This window comes from Zalophus californianus, chromosome 2 (assembly GCF_009762305.2).
Source record: "Zalophus californianus isolate mZalCal1 chromosome 2, mZalCal1.pri.v2, whole genome shotgun sequence".
Lineage (NCBI taxonomy): Eukaryota > Metazoa > Chordata > Mammalia > Carnivora > Otariidae > Zalophus > Zalophus californianus.
Window position 1 is genome coordinate 33031165 of NC_045596.1, and position 20824 is coordinate 33051988.

Genomic DNA, 20824 nt, shown 5'->3' on the forward strand with positions numbered 1-20824 from the left:
GAGACGCGAGGCCTATAGGGCTCGGCTTAGGCCGCAAAACTAGGGACCCAACCGGACCCATACGCAGCGATGGCTCCGGCAAACGAACGCCTTTGCCGGGCCGAGCTTCGGGACCCCAGGCGTCCCCGCCACGCTCCCGCCCCTCCCCTGTCCCGCGGGAGGGGAAAACAAGACGCCCTCCACCCTAAACCCCACGCCAGGAAGCGGCTGACGCGGCTCCGCACTTCACATTTTGTTCCTTCAACTTCGGCGGAGGGACCCTGGCGGCTCTCTCGCCCCCGACTGCTCGGCGCCGTCCGGCGCTGCCGAGGCCTTATTGGCACCTCCGGGCAGCCCCGCCGGGCCTCGGTCCCGCGCCGTCCCCCCCCTCCCCGGTCTCCCCTTCCGTCCCCTCCCTCCACCAACCGAGGGCGGGAGCCGAGCCGCCGCCGCCTTTACCTCCTCCTCCTCATGCGGGCGGAAGGTGCATCGAGCGCCCGGGCCTCTGTCAGGTGGTTGCGCCGCCGCCCCTCGTCGGGCTGCACACAAAGCGGCTCCGCGGGTCCCGCCGCCGCCGCCGCCGCCGCCGCCGCCGTCGCCGCCGCCGCCCGCCCGGGAGCGGCGCTGGGGCTGGCGGTGCCGAGGAGGAGCAGCCGCCGCGGGGGGAGACGCGGGGCGAGTGTGCGCTGGGCGGGGAGACACTGCCGCTCTCCGTCTGGCCGAGGAAGAGCAGCCTCAGAGAAGGCTCCTCCGGGAGCGTGTGTGCCCGTGTCCGCCCGGGACCCCCGCGGCCCGCCCGCCCACACCTCGCGCCGGCCGGGTCCGCCGATCGGGAGCCGGACGCCCCTTGCAGCGGCGCGCGCCCGGCCGTCCGTGCCTCCGGGAGCCGGCCCTGAGCGAACACACCAGCCGGTCACGCGAGCGGTACGAGAGCACGCGAGAGCAGGGCGCGCGCCTCGCTCCCTCCCCTTCCTCCGCCGGCCGTGCCTCCGCCTCCCTCGGGCCCGAGGCGGCAGCGCGCGAGGCGGACAGCGCCGCCACCCGGTTGGCGCCAAGACTTGCGCCTCTGGGAGGATTGGACCCAAAGGGCAAGCAGAGGAGGGGCCCCTGTGGCGGGAAGAGAACCCGGTCCCAGAGGCCCTTGTGAGGGCACGCAGGACGAACTGAGCTTTACGTTATGCCGCGAAGATGAGTTCATGACTTTTGGGGGTCATCCTGAGAGACATGGACAGAAGTGGTTGAAAGACGGTTGATTACTCGGTGAAAATGAACTGATTTCCTCCCCAGGAACAGAAGATCTGCAAACTGAGGAAAAGTTTTACAACATGACACAACGTGAGCTGCTCATTCTTGTTCCCTCTGACAGCCACCAGAGTTTTTGCCTTCCCCTCTTTGCATTTCTAAAATTAATATTTTGAAAGATGCAAAATATGAAAATAGCTTTGAGTCGAGTAGTTCTCAAAGAATGGTCTGAAACGTAGGTTCCTGGGCTCCACTCCCAAACCTAGAGAATAAGGATCTCTGAGTGACACCCAGAAGTAAGCATGTTTACAAATTAGCTAGATAGTTCTTGTGAATATGGAAATAAAAATATTTCTTAAAAATGTTTTAAATATACCCAGAATAACTTTTTCTTTCATACAAAGGAAGACCCAATGCAGTGGATTTGAGCAGTTTAATGTACAAAAATAAATAAAGCAAATGAACCTCAGGTGCACATGTATCAGAAAATGAAGTTGAAAAAAGAATACAGTAATATGAAATAGCATTCAGCTTTTGAAATTGACCACTACCATAGTTTAAAATTATATTCGATTATTATTCTTGATGGATATCCATTGGTCTTTTCCACATCCTTTACTTGGTCTGAAAAATATTAAAGGTACTGTACTCACTGAATTGTTTTTCAGGTATTACACAAGGGAGCAATCATCTTGGAATGGAACTGGCCATAGTTGCTCATTTGCTAGAAATGCCCAAAAGTCAGTGCTTTGTTTTCGGGCACTTAGAGTAGCCAACAATCCATTTAGGTTCATCTTCATCCAAACAATTAAACCGACCAAAACCTACTCTCTTTTAAGTGCTCCCTCTCAAGGTGTTTTGTTTTTTTTTTTTAATCTGCCATATTTAAATAACAAAAGAGTGGTGCTTTTTGTTTTCATTTTTTCTCTGAGTAATTTACCCATCATTAAATGGAGTTTTGTATATGCTCAGCAATTTTAATTTTACACAATTTATGACTTTGTTAATATTGTTTGACTTTATAAACACTCACAAGATTAGTAAACCCTAAGGATTACAACACATAAATAAACTGAATTTAGGGGCGCCTGGATGGCTCAGTTGGCTAAGGGACTGACTCTTGATTTCCACTCAGGTCATGATCCCAGGGTTGTGAGATCAAGCCCCGTGTTGGGCTCTGCACTGGGCATGGCGCCTGCTTAAGATTCTCCATTCTTTCTCCCTCTCCCTCTGCTCCTCCCCCCAAAAATTTAACAAATAAATAAGTAAATAAATAAATGGAATTTATACACTTCTAAAATTCAGGAATTCTGAAATCTCTGCTTTTAACCTCCTTTCTTAAACATTTGTTTCCACTTGCAGTAAATGAGAGGGATACATTTATTTGTGCAATGATTATTTAGAGTGCCTGCTATGCAAGGCATCGTTTTGGGCACTTAGAAAAAAATTGGTAATGGAGAAGGGGACAGAAATCCCTAACCACCCTGGTGGAACTTAATTTGGGGAGAGACAGACAAGAGAATAAATAAATTGCTATGGAGGAAGATGGAGTAGAAGAGGAATGCAGATCACATGTAGCCTTTTAGGCCCTTGGTCTTTGGAAGGACTTCAGCTTGTACTATGACTGAGATGGAATTATTGAAGTAGTTTAAACAGAGAAGTGACATGATACGATTTATGTTCCATGAGCCAGGCAACCTTGGGCAAATTACTTAGTCTTCCTGTGCCTTATTTTCCTTTCATCTGTGAAACAGGGATAATATTTTCTATCTCTGAGGGTTATTATGAGGAATAAATAAGTTGACATTTGTAAAGTGCCTAGAATAGTAACTGGTATATACTAGGCTCTACCTAAGTTATATGTGTGTGTGTGTGTGTGTGTATATATATATATATGAGTGTATATATATATGTATATATAATGAAAGAATCATTCTATCTGCTGGGTTGAAAACAATGTAGAAGTGCAAGTAAAGAATTAGGGTAATCAAGTATAAAACAACTACAAAAATCCCAAGGAGAGATGGTAATAAGGACCAGGTAATAAAAGTGAAGATGATGAAAAATGTGATTATATAACACTTGAAAGTGGCTACTATGACCAGGGAACCAAATTTTTAATTTAATTTTAAAATCTAGCCACATGTGGCTAGGTGACTATTATATTGGACAGTGCCATTCTACAGTATAGGGTTTGGAGGAGTGATTGACAGAAGATGAGGTTAGAAGATAAACTGTGTTCATATTGAATGCTACAGATGTTGAGCAGGGTGATAGTTTAAAATGATGAATTGGGGTAATAGGAGACTGAAGCTGTGCATAGTGAAACTGGACTAAGGTAAAACTATAATCAAACATAAAAATGCAAAAATATTTAAGATATTTAAATCAGTTTTTAAAATGTGTCTATTCTGTTTATCTGAAATTACTTATTTGCTCTTCAATTTGAAATGAACTAGCTAAATCTGAGTATTTTCACAAATTATACATATGAATCATCTGTGTACCTCTGGTCACAGAAATTAACCATCTGTCATAATCACTATGAAACTTGAAAAAAATGGTGCTTTATTTTAGTGTTTTTCCAGATACCACTGACATCTTGGTTTAGATTTGCTAAAATTGAAATATATTTAGGCATACAATAATAATTTATCTATTTCTACTGAACTAAATAAGTTTGACATGTTTCACTGATGACTGATAAAGACAAAAAATATGAAGTCTGAATCATTTTGGTGTATATGACCAAGACGTTAATGATTAACTTGTTTGTCATAGTAATTTAAAGACTTTATTTGAATTCTAATATCTTAGTCTCCGTGCACAATCTCTCTTCAGTTTAAACTGTGAAGGCTGACCTGCATCATCATTAGTTATATCAGCTTCCTTTTTTTTTTTTTTAAGATTTTCTGTATTTATTTGAGAGAGAAAGAGAGCACAAGCCAGGGGAAGGGCAGAGGGAGAGAAAGAAACAGACTCCCCGCTGAGCAGGGAGCCTGATGCGGGGCTCAATCCCACGACCCTGGGATCATGACCTGAGCTGAAGGCAGACGCTTAACCGACTGAGCCACCCAGGTGCCCCTATCAGCTTTCTTAAATTTGTTTAATCAAAATTAAGTATTATTTAACTAGCAGGGAAAACAAAGTATAACTAAATATTTTCAAAATATGAAAGAAACTACAAGTATAAATAACATGAGTAAATCTTAGTGACATAATATGATAATTTGTTTATAACGTTCAAAAGCAAAGTTCAGGGTAGTGGTTACCCCTGAAGTACAAAGGGAAGGAGGGAACACAGGGAGACAAGATGGGAGAATGAGTACACAGGTAGATATATTCCTATTAAAGCTTTAGTCTTCGGCAGAATGGTGGCTTCACATATGTTCATTAAATAAGTGAATGAATGTATGAATGAATAAGGAGAGTCCATGCACCAATGAGGAATGTGTTTATAACCCAAGGTTGATGATTAAACCAATTCAGGGCATCTGAGTTGCAGAAGAGAAAAAAAAATAAGATGACAAACTCAAGAAATTGGAAAAAATAGTATTATAATTTAATATTTTTGGAAATTATATCCCCCAAAGTCAAAGAAATTCTGCCCCCCCCGATAATTTTTTTCTAATAGTGGTGGTAAAATGAGAAATTATTTGGAGTTGTATTTTCTCAGATTGCTTCCTTCCTCAAACTGCTAGTATTAAGACGATAAATGATTATAGGACTGAAAGAATTTTCACGGTAATTAAACTTTGAACAATCACATTCCAGTGTATTTTTATTATGAAGCTTGGGATGCCAGACTCCTGTTGTTTTATATGATTAAAATAATTAAGAAAGTAAACTTATGACAAATACTTCTTCACTACATTAAAGGCAGAAGAGATTTATTTATCGAAACATATTAGAGAGGATAATAATTGCCTCCCCTCCTGCAAACTCTTTTAAGAGAGTGGTTCCTATCTCAGCCTTACATATTCTCTCTCTCTCTTTCTCTCTCTCACGCGTGTTCGCACATGCGCGCGCACACACACACACCTGACTGAGCCTACAGTGGCACCTGAACCAAGAAAATGCAGTCCATAAGCTGAGCTGAGCCAAACAAAATATCATGAGATAGGCTGTGAATGAAGACTCAGCAACAGATGGAATGTTTAGCTGAATTATATCAATGCAAAACAGTAACGGTCTTTAACTATCTACATATGTGTAGGCTAAGGAAACCCGATGTGTCCTAATTTTTGTCCTGATTGTTCTGTCTTGCTTGGACTCCCCATAAGAATTGTTTCCTTACAGTAAAATCCCTTTTACCTGAGCTAATTTGAGTAAATTTCTGTTAACCACCAAATATGACTTGATTTAGAATGAACAATTGGACTTGATGAAATCTTAATCATGATCCATGAACCCAGCTTTACTGAGTCAAATAGTACCCCAAATTCATGTCCACCTGGAACCTCAAAATGTGATCTTATCTGGAAGTAGTTCTTTGCAGGTGTAATTACTTAAAATGAAGTCATGCTGGATTAGGGTGGGCCCTAAATCCAATGACCGGTATTTTTATAAGGAGATATGCAGGGAAGAAGGCCAGGTGACAATAGAGATTGGCATGATGTAGTTTCAAGCCAAGGAATGCCAGGGATGACCAGCAAGTACCAGAAGCAAGGAAAGAGGCAAGGAGGGGTTCTTCTCTTGAGCCTTCAGAGCGAATATGGCCTTGCTGCCATCTTGATTTTGGGCTTCTGGCCTCCAGAACAGTAAGAGAATGAATTTCTGTTCTTTTAAGCCTCTGAGTTTGTGGTACTTTGTTACAATAGCTCTAGGAAACTATAACACCAGCCATGTGTAAAATTTATCTTAATGTAGATTGGTTAGTAGCTGTAAGAAAGCAAAAGCATTTTACCTTCTGAGAGACAAATTTCATCACTCTCGTTTTTGGACCTAACCCTGTGCTTTTTTGAAAGAGACCTGTAGAATATTTCTAAAGCTGTGACCAACAGTTTATCTTATTTCTACATTTTTTTCAGTCGTCCCAAGCCTCAATTTATCTCTAGAATGTGCGTTTTCATTTTTCCATTTTCTCACATTCTTAGGAAATAAGAACAATATGCAAGCAAATATTTAAGTAATTACACAACTACGATGGAGAAACTGTAAAAATGGAACTGTTCGTTGGCAACCAGCTTCGCCAAGCTTTGGCTCAAAGTGTTCATTTGTCAGCTTATATGCAAAAGTCCAAAACTGGAATTTTGAAAGCAGTTTAAGAATGAGGAGATATAATGTGCTAAACGAGGTTGTGTAAAATTGAATGGACCGAAGTCACAGTCAGCTTGTTTAATAATCAAATAATTCTTTTATGTTCACTTTATTAAGAATTTTTATAAGTGCAATATTTTCTATGACTTATAACCATCAAGTGTCATTATAATAACTGTGGCAGACTGTCGGAATAAGTAGCTGAATTTCAAATTTCTGGTTTAACTGGAAATGTAACCACATTACAACTGGTAACCAGCACTATCTGAATTGTACAAGGAATGTGCCAAGAATTTGTACAACTTTTGCCTTCTGAATTTTTTCAAGTAATTCCAGAAACTGAATAGTTCTTGGACTGTGGGCTACCTAGATAGATATTGTTTTGGAAAAACTCTTCGGAGTACAATTATGCATAGACTTATCCAGAGACTAAAGAAAGTTAAGCAGGGAATCTGCAGAAAAGTTAATATGAGCTGTTTCACCTTTTTTTTTTTTTTTTTTTTGTAGACGTGGAGCCCAACACAGGGCTTGAACTCGTGACCCTGGGATCAAGACCTGAGCTGAGATCAAGAGTCGAATACTTAACCAACTGAACCACCCAGGTGCCCCAAGAACTGTTTCACCTTCTAATCATACTTAAGATTTATCATGATTTTCAGGGGATAGGAAGTTTCCTGTTAATTGAATTCTTTGACAAATTGAAACTTAACCAGAAAATTCCTTTTCTGTCCACTCCATTGAAAATATTTCTAAAATATATCAGTTATCTTTTCAGTCTTTAGAAAGCACAGGATAGGGAACATAATGGGGAACCTTTGGTGTTTGAACGTACCCCAAATGCCTCAGGGCTGTCAATCTGAAAGCCACTTTAAATTTCAAAACTGTAAGTATAGAATCAGTGATTGATTTGAGCCAAACACATACTGAGGCTAGAACTTTCCATGGAAGTTAGTTTCATCTCTATGTGTATTTTCAAAAATACAATGGGGAGAGGCCAGTTGAGAACCTTTGGGTTTTGATACATTTAACTACTTAGCACTTACTATCTGGCAGAAAAATGTTGAGGATGCAGAGGTGACAAGATATTGTTCCTGAATTCAACAGGTGTTTTAGTTTTCTTGTTTTTTTATTACTATATTTTCATGTATTTGTGCTATCTTAACTCTCTAATTTGGAAACCAGAAGTCTGGATAGAAGATAATGGACTTGGGATTATGGTGGGGAAATAAGAATTTTCTTAGGTGTGAGCAAGGAGAAAGTGTTAACCTTGGCTCTCTCTTGTTAATGAGGTTATGGGATAGGCTTTTCTCTTTCTTCATACTTTCATGTACTTTCCAAACTTTCTGAAAAAAGTTTGTTCAGAAAAAAATGGTTCCAAGATATTTAAAATTGGAAAACAAATTTATTTTTAAAATGTTACAGACAAAATCTACATCTAATGAGATAAAATACCTAAAGTACTTAGCACAGTCCCTAGCACCTAGTAGGGGCTTAATAAATATTGGCTACAATTGTTGATATTATTATCATTATTGCCGTTTGTTCTCTTTGGTTGCAAGGAACAAAGGAAATTAAAACTGGCTTTAGCAAGAGATAGATTGGTAGGTAGGTAGGTAGGTAGATAGATAGATAGATATACTAGGTAATATCTCAGGGAACCCAAGAGCAAAAATTACAGCTATGCCTCAAGAAAGGAATGGAAGTAAGAACTGAAAAACCATCAGGATGCAGTCTGCTTCCTTCTGAACACCTGCTTCATTCTTTGCTGTTTGAAGAGACCCCCTTCTTTGCTTTTCAGTTCACATAGCACGCAGAAGAGAACCACCCCTCATCTTCTGACTCTAGATCTCCTTCGTCTTAGATCAGTCTAGACTAAACTAGAATTTCTTAGTCCAAATCCCAAATGCTAAAGACAACAGATTTGTTTCCTTTTTCCCATAGCATTTATCAAGTATATACTAAATAATTTATTTATTATGTTTATTGTTTATGATCTGTCTTTCCAGGTGCCCATGTGGTCTAATCAGTTGAGGCCAGATGGGCAGGATCATGTCCAAAATGTACCTCTAGATGAGCCACTGCTAATGAATTGGGAGTCCAGTAGCAATTTCTAGGGTTAAGGAAGAATTACTGGGTCATGAACCAGGGATATCCTCTAAAAGATCTCCACCAAAGTGTTTTTTCTCTCTTAAAGTAGTACCAAAGCAATGGTCTTTGTATTTACACACACACACACACACAGAGTTCCCAATGTACCCACCAATGTGTAAAAAAAAAAAAAAACTCCATTAGCAATGAATTTAATTATTTAAATGTAATTTTTGACTTCTTTAATCTTAAAAATTGAATATATTATTCACATTTTAATAAATAATACTTAATACATATTAATAAATTTAAAATTTATAACCCAGTATCTTTTTTTCCCATAAAATGGAACAGAAAACTATTATTACAGGAAACTCCATTTCTGTACCCTGATCTGCATTCCTGTTTCGCTCACTGTTATTGTGGCTGGACAGACATTCTTTTCCTCTCTGTATGCCATTCCCTTACTGGGGCATAGCACATACCATAGGGAACAGAAGGGCATTTGGCAATGTGCCTGAATGCCAAGGAAGGGACCAAGACCCTTTTAGAATATTAACACACTGGGGGAGGTCAGTTTTGTAATGTGAAAAATCTGATTGTATGTACTCCACTAATAGGATCTGACACACCCCGGGTGTCATCTAAAGTAGAATAGAGCTCACATCCTGTGCCAGAGGTGAAAAGAGATAGGATCCTGGGGAAAGGATGCAGGTATCCTGGAGAGAAAAGAAAAGAAAGGGAAGGGTTGTGGCGTCGGCTGGTTCCAGGCGTTTCGAGCTCCAGACAGGATGATCGAGGTTGTTTGCAACGACCGTCTAGGGAAGAAGGTCCGCGTTAAGTGCAACACTGATGACACCATCGGGGACCTTAAGAAGCTGATCGCAGCCCAAACTGGCACCCGTTGGAACAAGATCGTCCTGAAGAAGTGGTACACGATTTTTAAGGACCATGTGTCTCTGGGGGACTATGAAATCCATGATGGGATGAACCTGGAGCTTTATTACCAATAGAGCAGAATTCCTTCGCCCTGTCAAGTGCCCTGCCTTACCCTCCCCTCTCCTCTTCCCTTCTTCCCCCCATCCCCTCCTCTCCCACCCTCACCCCCACACTGGTATGGATGCTTGTTTTTAAAAACTCATGTTAATAAAATCTTAGAAGTTGAAAAAAAAAAAAAAAGGGAAGGACCAAAGGTGAGGATGCTTTTTCTTTGCTGGCAGTGAAAGGGATAGCCAAATAGGGCAGCATGGTGGGCCTGTATGGCAGGACCCCTGCCTGTTGATAGTTGGGGAGGCTGATATGAAAAGAGTAGAGGAACCCTTTCCAAACCGCTATTCCCTTGTGACTCTGAGTTAGGAGATCCAACACTAACTTGAAGCAAGGCACTATTTTGTACATTCTGCTACAATATAAGTTGTGTGAGCTCAGGGATCTTTTTTGTTGTTGTTGTTCACAGCTGTGTGCCAAACACCTAGAATAGCGCCTGGCACTTATAGGCACTCAAAAAATATTAGTTCAATTGACTCAAAACATCTTGGACTATGTGTATCTGTGTGACTGGCTAACAGTATGGTTGTTTAATATTGGATGTACCTCTCCCGCTTTCCCTATTCGAGGCATGGTTCTGGTGTTTCATTAGAAATGAGCTAGGGTTGCCTGGCTGGCTCAGTCAGTAGAACATGTGACTCTTGATCTTGGGGTTGTGAGTTCGAGCCCCACATTGGGGGTAGAGATTGCTTTAAAAAATTAAAAAAAATTAAAACTTCCCTAAAAAAAATGAAGTAGTACATTTGTCAAGTGATGTACTAAGGAGAGGAGGGGGAGAAGGAGATACTTTACTACCAGTTGTATTAGACTTTCACTGCTATTATCCCTGACTCCATTCCAGATATAGGAGAAATTAGGGTCAACAATGGAGTAGAACTGGATTTTTCCAATATTACTTAAAGTTTTTTAAATATAGAAAAAAATTAAATATAGAATCTGCTGCTCTATTTTTTCCCTCTTTACAGCATTTATCAATCATGTCAACTCTTGAAATGGATTGGCTTGGCCTAGGACCCAGGAGAAATAGGAGCGTGTTATATACTAACTTTAAAAAAAGGTTTTAATAAAAATACCATAGCTTTAATTGTGCCTAACAATTTAGCAATTCGTGTAAATAAGTAGCTTCTTACCATATTTGAACATAGAACTACATAAGCAGGATCAGGGGTGTTTTATTATTCAGTCAACTGAACTGTTTTAAGATATGAGGCTGTCACTCTGGCTTTTGAACTCTAAGAAGTTTTAGAGTGGAGTTTTGGAAAGTTTTCCAATGAAATTTCCTTGGCCAAATGACTTATAAGTTTATTCAATGAAATAGTTATTTTAGTGTTTATTCATAATGCACCCCTCAACTGACTCCCACCAAAGGATGAGAGACATGGTCCATGGAGGACTTGGCTGGAAAAAAATCATCTCTTACTGTATATACCAAGGGTTCATTACTGAGTCAGATGTGTCAGTCCTGGCTGTGCTCTTACGATAAACTTTCTCACCAGGAGCTTCTTCCACTTTCTTGCAAATAGGATTCTTTTAGCTTTTCCCACTAGTTGACTAGGTATCTCCACATGCATATATATATATAGTGGACAAAACTTGGACTGAGGCTGGGAGCCCATCATCATCATCGTCTTACCTCTGTGTAATTCTTTGTAGTTTAAAAAGTACTTTCACATCCAGTATATTGTTTAATGCTATCAACAACCTAGTGAGGTAGGCAGAGATGGATTTACCATGAAGCCAATGAAGTTCAAGTTTCAGCACCCTCTGGGAAGGATCTTCACAGAGTCACACAGTTATAAGATTTTGTAAAATTAGGAAAATTTTCTTTTAAAGACTTTGTCACAGAGACAGAGACAGAGAGAACACAAGCAGGGGGACTGGCAGGCAGAGGGAGAAGCAGGCTCCCCACTGAGCAGGGAGCCCGATGTGGGACTCAATCCCAGGACCCCGGGATCATGACCTGAGCTGAAGGCAGGTGCTCAACCGACTGAGCCACCCAGGCACCCCAAATTCAGAAAATTTTTAACATTAGATTAAGACTACTTTCACTCTCCACTCTGACTACCCTCCTTAGCACGTCCCTCATGTTGGGAGGCCCTGGCATGTCCTTAGGCATTTTTGGAATCCAGCTGAGTTTGGATACATTTAGTTTGGATTTAGTGGAATGTAGTTATGCTGTTTGAAATCACTTTTGTGCCAAGTTATTGCCAGTTGTCTCAATGTAGGAAAGGTTTCCAGGAGCTCTTCTACTGCAAACTATTAACGAATGTTGACAATGCAGAGTATTTAAGGTTTGTCACTGCACAAGCCATCTTCAGATGCCTTGCAATCTCGTACCTCATACATGAAAGAAACTTGACGGGGATTTCCCAAATGTAACAACAATCCTAAAACTTTGTATGACCTTACCAGAACAAACTGTGGAGCCAAAATAAATGTTTTAAAACTAGCACTAGGAAAAAAAAACCTTGAATAACCAAATTAGAGAGAAGACTACATTACTTTTCATTCACTATATAGAAAAAATATTACAAACATGATGAGCATCAGGTGATGTAAGGAATTACTGAATCACTATATTGTACACCTGAAGCTAACACTAGATGTTAACTAACTGGAATTAAAATAAAAACTTTCTTAAAAAAGAAAATAATATTATTAAACCATTGTCATATAAAAAGATGATCAGGGCGCCTGGGTGGCTCAGTTGTTAAGCAGCTATCTTCAGCTCAGGTCATGATCCCAGGGTCCTGGGATGGAGCCCGGCATGGGGCTCCCTGCTCAGCGGGGAAGCCTGCTTCTCCCTCTCCCACTCCCCCTGCCTGTGTTCCCTCTCTCGCTGTGTCTCTCTCTGTCAAATAAATAAATAAAATCTTTAAAAGAAAAAAGGTGGTCAAAGATCAGAGAGTTTTTGGAAAATGAGAATATGGAAATATGGAGATATTCATTCTTTTGGCTGTTTAATCCACAAATATTTATGATTTGCCTACTACATTTTCTTTTCTTTTTTAAGATTGTATTTATTTATTTGAAAGAGAGAGCGCGCGCACATGCGCATGAGTGGTGGCAGGGCAGAGGGAGAGGGAGAAGCAGACTCCCCTGCCCAGCAGGGAGTCCGACATAGGGCTCCTTCCCAGGACCCTGGGTTCATGACCTGAGCCAAAGGCAGACGCTCAACTGACCCAGCCATACAGGCACCCCTACATTTTCAAGGATGGTGATAGGGGCTGGGAATAGAACAGTGAACAGACAGAAATAGTTCCTGATGTTGAGATAGTCATAGTTGAAGGTGGAGAAACCCCCTAACAAGTAATAATACCATTAATTGTTTATTTGTAATTAGGATAATTGTGGAAGAGAGAAGTACCAGATGTTCTGAAAGCTAATCTAAGTCTGGGTTTAGGGTAGTTTTCCTTGGGGGGGAAAAAAGAATATGTAAACTGTAGGATTTAGTTTGGATTTAGAGGAATGTATTTATGTAGTTATGTAGTCTGAAATCAGTTTTGCGCTAGGTTGTTGCCATTTGTCTCAGGGTAGGAATGGAAGACAGAATGTCTCAATGTAGGGGAAGACAGAATATCCTACTCGGGGAAGAATAGGAACAAAGACTCTGAGGTGTAAAGGTACAGTACTTGTTGACTTCAAAGAACCAAAAGAATGCCAGTGTAGCTAGCTTGTCATAAACAGTGGGGAAGGTGGTGAATGAATCTAACAGATTAGTTTGCCTGTTCTAAGACTTCACGTAAGTGAAGTGATGTATATAGAAAGCATATAACATATATGCTTTCGTATAAGGCTTCTTTAACTCAGCATGATGTTTTTAAATTTAATCCATACTGTCACATATATTTGTAGGTATTTGTTGCTGAATTACTCTGTTATACGGATATACTACAACTTATCCATTCACCTGTTGATAGACTGAGTTCTTTATAGGTTTCGGCCATTAAGAAGAGAGCTGCTCTGAACATTTTTGTATAAGAGATGTGGTATTTTTAGTCCACTGTTTTTCCCACTTCACTGCAGTATAGACACAAGAATATGCTGTGTGTTGCACAAAAGTGGTTTGTTTGTTTTTTTTAAGATTTTATTTATTTGAGAGGGAGAGAGCAGGAGCAGTGGGGAGGAGGAGAGGGAGAGGGAGAAGCAGGCTCCACACTGAGCAGGGAGCCTGATGCGGGACTCAATCCCAGGACCCTGGGATCATGACCTGAGCTGAAGACAGATTCTTAACCAACTGAGACACCCAGGCGCCCCTGCACAGAAGTTTTAATGAGAGTGCGAAGAACAGTTCAATACCTACTGTTCCTTTTGTTGACCTCATGAAGATACTTGGGTTCTAGAGTCTCCAGATAAGAAGGTCTAGGTCAGGTAATTCAATACGGATATGGCAGCAGCCTGGCCTGAGTTCTTCATTAACAACGTCTGATCCATGAACCATACTTTGAGAGGGAGGATGTCCAGATAGGAAAATATTCTTGCCGATGCCTGAAGGGGGGAGCCTCTCTTGTCTACACACCCTCCTGTCTAAATAGGAATCTGTAACTACCTAAGAGAGTCTTTATCCCCTGCCAACTGATTTAATCTTACTTCCCCTTGTCCCTTTCCTACTTCCCTTAAAGGACTGACCTAATAGCAATGATCTGTAGCTCTAGCTTTTCTATACAACCCCATGGTACTTTTAGTGTATCTGCATATTCAGCAGTAGCAGTCCCAGCAATAAAACAATTCCTGTGCTGAGGCATGCTATGGAAAGTCAACTGCTATTCCCTTGTGCTTCTCTGTCTGATTGCTCCAGTTTTAGTCACTGTATCTGTGACTTTAAATTGAAGTACAGGTGTGCCGGGGTGGCTCCATCAGTTAAGCCTCTGCCTACCCGCTCAGGTTGTGATCCCAGGGTCCTGGGAATCCCTGCTCTGCAGGGAGTCTGTTTGTGCCTCTCCCCCAGCTCGCACAGTCTCAAATAAATAAAATCTTAAAAAAGAAAACAAGTACAACACTGTACAACCATGATAGTATTAAGAATATCCGTTTTTGGTACTTTTGTGTTTCTGTAGGTAACAAACAAAGATGGCATTTTTGAAGCATTCTTTTTTTCCTTTGAGAAGAAACTTCTCTTTCTCTCTTTTTTTTTAAGATTATTTACTTATTTATTTATTTGACACAGAGAGAGTGAGCACACGCAGGGGGAGCAGCAGAGGGAGAGGGAGAAGCAGGCTCCCCGCTGAGCAGGGAGCCCAGTGATGATGCGGGGCTCGATCCCAGGACCCAGGGATCATGACCTGAGCAGAAGGAAAGACGCTTTAACAACTGAGCCACTCAGGCGCCCCGAAACTTCTCTTTATTGCAGGAATTTTCTTTCTAAAGAGGATTTCTATGCCCGTTTAATATTCTACATTCTTTTTGTTTCTGCTGGATTTCTACTATATTTTATATATATTTTTTTTTTTCAGCTCAATGTCAATACCCCACCCCAGCCTCCTAGATAATTCATTGTTTTCACACGTTTAACTGGTGCTGCCTATCCCATCCTATCATCTTCTCTATTGTCTAGATTTCTCTCAAGTGGATCTTTCTGTGCTACTGGCAAGGTTTTTCCTTTTAGCCTTTCCTCTTTAGCCTCTAACTACCTACTTGATATATATGGTAAGTAATATGGAGAGCTTCTTTATCTGGCAATACTGTGAACTGATAACTGGGAAAACCTCCCTACAAAACATCTAGGAATGCTGGATAAAATATAACAAACATTCTTTTAAATGAAGAGCTAAGCTAGCAAGAAAGTAGGTGTAATAAACTTGTGTAATGGCTACAGATTCCTCCCATCCCTGTATGCATGTGCCTTTGCAGACTTGCTGCTGCTTGTGTCAAGAGATGGAGTTTCCGGGACTGCCCTTGAATTTTGACACCAGCTGGTGTGCAGCAATACAATTCTATTCTAATGTTAACCATCTAGAGTTACTGTCAGAATCCACAGGTTAAAGGGCACAATCTCCAACTTTCTAAAGTGCATGTCAGCTCCAAGTGGCATCCTCCAGCCACCTGCTCTTGTGACCAACTAGCTACGAATCTGGGAGGGTTCCCATGACCCCCTCTCCCAACCAAGCATAGTAATTCATTAGTATGACTTCTAGAACTCAGGAGAGTGCTAGACTTACAAGAACCGTTCTGTTGTAAAGGATACAAATCAGGACCAGCCAAATGAAGAGACACATTAGTTCAGTTACAGTAATGGGTAACTGATACTGAAGAGCCAAAAACAAAGATGGTAAAACCAGAGCAGTAGGCAAGTGAGCGCTCACTCAGGTACCCTTGGACAAAGGTTAGTTGGGGTCTCCCTAGCTTCATAACAATGGGGCTTACAGGGGTTTTTTGTTTTTGTTTTTGTTTTCTTATGTTCAGTTAGCCACCATATAGTACATCATTAGTTTTTGATGTAGTGTTCAATGATTCACTAGTTGTGTATAACACCCAGCGCTCATCACAACATGTGCCCCCCTTAATACCCATCACCCGGCTACCTTAGGTCTTAAAAAGGCTGTGACATCTCATGAGGTAGGAAGCTGGAATAAAATCCCCTTATCGAAGTCAACACTTTGAAAGGCTACTGTAAGTGACAGGTGGACTAAGAAAAACTGCTTCCTGGAATAGGGAAAGGACAAGAAAGCTTGTCTATGAGGGCCTGGGATCTAGACAGTAAAAAGGAAGTATTCTATTTGAATTTATAGCTACTACCCTAACCTGTCCTCACTTAGATTTGGAGTTTGAATATATATCATCATTGTATTAGTATCAGTCTGGGAACTCCCGGTTAGAATTTCACATAAAAAGTGGTCTGTGGGAGCGCCTGCGTGGCACAGTCAGTCAGGCGGCCAACTCTGTTTTGGCTCAGGTCAAGATTTCAGCCCCCCCCCCCCCCCCCCACATCCAACTCTGCTCAGCACAGTCTGCTTCAGGATTCTTTCCCTCTGCCCCTCCCCCAGATCACTTGTGCATGTGCGTGCTCTCTCTCTCTCTCAAATAAATAAATAAGTAAATCTTAAAAAAAAAATAGTGATCTGTAGATGACACAATCATCTGTATAGAAATTCCTAAGGAATCTACAAAAAAGTCCTAGTTCTATAAGTGATTTCAACAAACTTTCAGGATAGAAGATCAATACAAATCAGTTCTATTTCTTATTAGCAATGAACAATTGGAAATTAAAAAATTTAAACACCATTTACAATAGAACCAAAAAGCATGAGGGATGCCTGGGTGGCTCAGTCAGTTAATTATCTGCCTTTGGCTCAGGTCATGATCCCAGGGTCCTGGGATTGAGTCTGCATCAGACTCCTTGCTCAGCAGGGAGCCTGCTTCTCCCTCTCCCTGCTGCTCCCCGGCTTGTGCTTTCTCTCTCTCTGACAAATCAATAAATAAAATCTTAAAAAAAAAAACAACAAAAAGCATGAAATACTTAGGGATAAATTAACAAAGTATGTGCAAGACCTATACACTGAAAATTACAAAACTGTTCTGAGAAAAATTGATTATCTAAGTAAATAGAGATACTGCATTAATGGATCAGAAAACTCAATATTGTTAAGATGTTAATTCTCCCCAAATTGATCTATAGATTCAATGTAATACCAAATAAAATCTCAGCAGACTTTTTGTATAAACTGACAAGCAGGTTTCAAAATTTATATAAGGGTGCCTGGGTAGCTCATTTGGTTAAGCAGGTGACTCTTGATCTCAGCTCAAGTCTTGATTTCAGGGTCATGAGTTCAAGCCCCATATTGGTCGCCTATGTAAGAATTCTTTTCCCAACCCAACTTTGCTTTTGGAAAAATTTAGGTTTAGGTCTATGCTCCATTTCAAGTTAAAATTTTTGTATGATATGAGATAAGGATAAAGCTTTATTTTTGCTTACGGATATCCAACTGTTCCAACACCATATGTTGAAAAGATTATCCTGTCTCCCATTAAATTATATTGGGACATTGACCATATATATGTGGGTCTATCCCTGGACTTTCTATTCTGTTCTATTGATCTACATGCCAATCCTATGCCAATATCACACTCTCTTGATTACTGTAGTTTTATAGTAAATCTTATATTCATGTTCAGAAGCAGAGAATAGAATGAAATGGAATATCAAATGAGATAATGACTCAGAATTTTCCAAAATCAATGGATGACAGCGAACAAAGAGTAACATGGCTTACAAGACCTCACATGATAGCCCTTCTTAAGCTTTTTAATTATTTTCTGTCATCACTCCTCTAACTTTACACTTCACTCATTTGCTAGGAGAAACAATACAAGAGGAAGAGCAGGTAGCTTGCTTGTGGAAATAGCAGAATGTTGTTTGTGTAATCCATTTCAAATCAGTGTTTTTCCTTGCACCATGAACTTCGTGCATGCTGTTCCCTCTACCTAAAATATAATGTTTAGTTGCTGTGCCGTTACATGTCAGGTCATATTTCCACCTCCCCCACCCCACCCCCATCCCACTATTCTGATTAAATAGCTGGAGTCTCCATTTTGTGGTTAAGGGACAGGTTATTTTCTTCCAAGAGTTTCTTTACTCATGATAAATCCACTAACCCCAGGCATTTACTCAGGCCTGTGATTAATGACCTCAAAGACACCAGAGAGTCTGTTCCATTAGTGGGTCAGCCATGGCGAGTGGTCAGCCTGACAACTGAACTTGCCGAAGAACCTTGGGGACTGGAGCTCAAATGTCTACCTTTGAAACTGAGAGTATGCTACTGCTGCCACAGCTCCCTTGTCTACCACCACAGCAGGAAGACCCTGGAGGCTCAGCACGGTGTTTGTCTGGGCCTTTGCCCAAGGGTGTGTCACCACTACCTGTCCTCCCAGAATCTCAACAGCAGCTCTCCACGAACTACCTACCCACTTCCTATAGCACCCCACACATACGAAGGTTGAAAACAAAATGAGAAGTCTCTTTGGCTTTTCACTGTAGTTGACCCAAATCACCACGGACCCAGAATCCCAACACTTCGTTCTTCACATACACATGGAGCACAGAGCCAGCCCCTGTCCCCATGGCATGTCCCCAGGGCCAGGATTTTGGTCACCAAATCCAAATAATTCTATTTCTTTTTGTTTCCTTTTAATCTGTGCTCTGTTTTTCCTCCCTTCTGCAACCACCATGGCTCTGATCCTCAACATCTCTTATCCAGACTCTCACAATAGTCTAGTCTTCCAGCCCTCATTCATCATTCACACTGCCCTGCTTACCTTCTTGACAACTGCTGTACCCTTACTCTCCTGAATTCCTTTTAGCTGTCACCAGAGGGATCTTTCTACATTCAAATCTGATTATGGTCTCCTGATTAAAGTCACACATTATAGTGAGTTAGAGTCTGAGTTTTAAGGTCAGCAAACTCTGGTTCCATGCTTTACTAGCTACTTAGCATTTTTGGCCTTTAGTTTCCTCTCCTATAAAAGAGAGAAAATAATAGCATCTATCTCATTAGATTATTTTGAGGATTAAATTATATAATGTGTATAAAGTTCCTGAAACAAGGCCTGGCATTAGTAAATACTGCATGTATTGGTGTCTCATTTTCCTCCTTTCTTCTTCCTAATTACCTATGATTAAGTCTAAATATTTTGTGAATAAATGTGACAACAACATCCCTAGCTCTTAAAGTAGAGCTGGCTCAATGTCCACAATAGCCAAACTGTGGAAAGAGCCAAGATGTGCATCGACAGATGAATGGATTAAGAAGATGTGGTATACACACACACACACACACACACACACACACACACACACACACACATATACACAATGGAATATTATGCAGCCATCAAAAGGAATGAGATCTTGCCATTTGCAACGATGTGGATGGAACTGGGGGGTGTTCTGCTGAGTGAAATAAGTAAGAGAAAGACATGTATCATATGACCTCACTGATATGAGGAATTCTTAATCTCAGGAAACAAACTGGAGGTTGCTGGAGTGGGGTGGGGTGGGAGGGATGGGGTGGCTGGGTCATAGACATTGGGGAGGGTATGTGCTATGGTGAGCGCCACGAATTGTGCAAGACTGTTGAATCACAGATCTGTACCTCTGAAACAATGCAATGTATGTTAAGAAAAAAAAAGAAGAAGATAGCAGGGGGGGAAGAATGAAGGGGGGGAAATCGGAGGGAGAGACGAACCATGAGAGACGATGGACTCTGAAAAACAAACTGAGGGTTCCAAAGGGGAGGGGGGTGGGGGGATGGGTTAGCCCGGTGATGGGTATTAAAGAGGGCACATTCTGCGTGGAGCACTGGGTGTTATACACAAACAATGAATCATGGAAAACTACATCAAAAACTAATGATGTAATGTATGGTGATTAACATAACAATAAAAAATTTAAAGAAAAAAAAAAGAAAGTAGAGCTGGCTCTCTCACATATAGTTTACCTGTGAGTATTAAGCTCCTATCTCTGGTATTCACCCAGAACATTCTTGTTCTTGTTGTGCAAGCATTTTGATCATTTGACTTTTTACTCTCCAAATTTATATCAGACTTCTGGGTCTTTCTGAAACCTATTTGAAATCCTCTCATCACCCAGCTAGTCTCAGGCCAAACCCCACTTGATTTTAATTTCACATTCTTATGTGATTCTGGTGTAGTTGGCATTCTCATCAGTTGACCCTGTCTGGGTATAATCTAGACCAAACTCCTCCCTCTGCTCCTCACCCCCACTTCTATACCCCCAGTTCCACTTCAGTTTTGGGGACTAGACATAAAGTCCTCTGGTACCCTCCCTGCCTTCTTTGCCATTTTCCCTCTTCCTACTAGCCATCCGTCCTTTTTGATATCTTTGTATGTTTACCTGTGCTGTTTTCTCTCTTGGCCACATGGGAAACTCTCAGACCTGTTTCCAGCAAATTTTCATTGGTAAAGCCTTGCTTGACTCTCCCCCTTTTTCCCTTCCCATGTCTGATTGAAGTGGGCCCCAGGTGGTGCCAGACATGTAGTTGGAGGTCAGTGAATATTTGCGGAAAGGCAGCCCGTGAAGGCTGGTCATTACTTCCAGATTCCTGGCCATGCCCTTCCACCCAGCTTCTCAGATCTTTAGTATTTTCTTTGATTTTGTGAACTACTGTGATACATTTCAGATAAATTTTTTTTTTGCTTAAGTTAGCCAATATGTCGCTTACAATAATAGACTCCTAATTGATTCACACATGTG

The 20824-nt window shown here is 41.1% G+C and overlaps 3 protein-coding genes across 5 annotated transcripts in view; 2 read left to right on the forward strand and 1 right to left on the reverse strand.

Moving 5' to 3' along the window:
• The window catches only part of PDS5A (PDS5 cohesin associated factor A), a 135171-nt gene extending 134596 nt beyond the window's left edge, over nt 1-575 (reverse strand). For 2 of the 3 annotated variants that reach the window (XM_027597900.1, XM_027597898.1), the window contains exon 1: nt 439-575. The gene's annotated coding sequence lies outside the window, so the exon portion shown is untranslated. Of the gene's footprint in view, nt 1-224; nt 359-438 lie in introns of those variants that run through there. The other variant, XM_027597899.1, reaches the window with a different exon arrangement.
• Nucleotides 70-7044, forward strand: LOC113925600 (atherin-like). Its single transcript, XM_027600116.1, has 3 exons — nt 70-149; nt 256-1314; nt 6988-7044. Exons 1-2 carry the CDS (start codon nt 70-72, stop codon nt 1124-1126), a joined length of 951 nt encoding a protein of 316 aa, XP_027455917.1. The 3' UTR covers nt 1127-1314; nt 6988-7044.
• A 2248-nt stretch (nt 7045-9292) lies between these two features.
• On the forward strand, nt 9293-9731 carry LOC113925063 (ubiquitin-like protein 5). Its single transcript, XM_027599579.2, has one exon. It carries the CDS (start codon nt 9360-9362, stop codon nt 9579-9581), a length of 222 nt encoding a protein of 73 aa, XP_027455380.1. The 5' UTR covers nt 9293-9359; the 3' UTR covers nt 9582-9731.
• The last annotated feature ends 11093 nt before the right edge of the window (nt 9732-20824 follow it).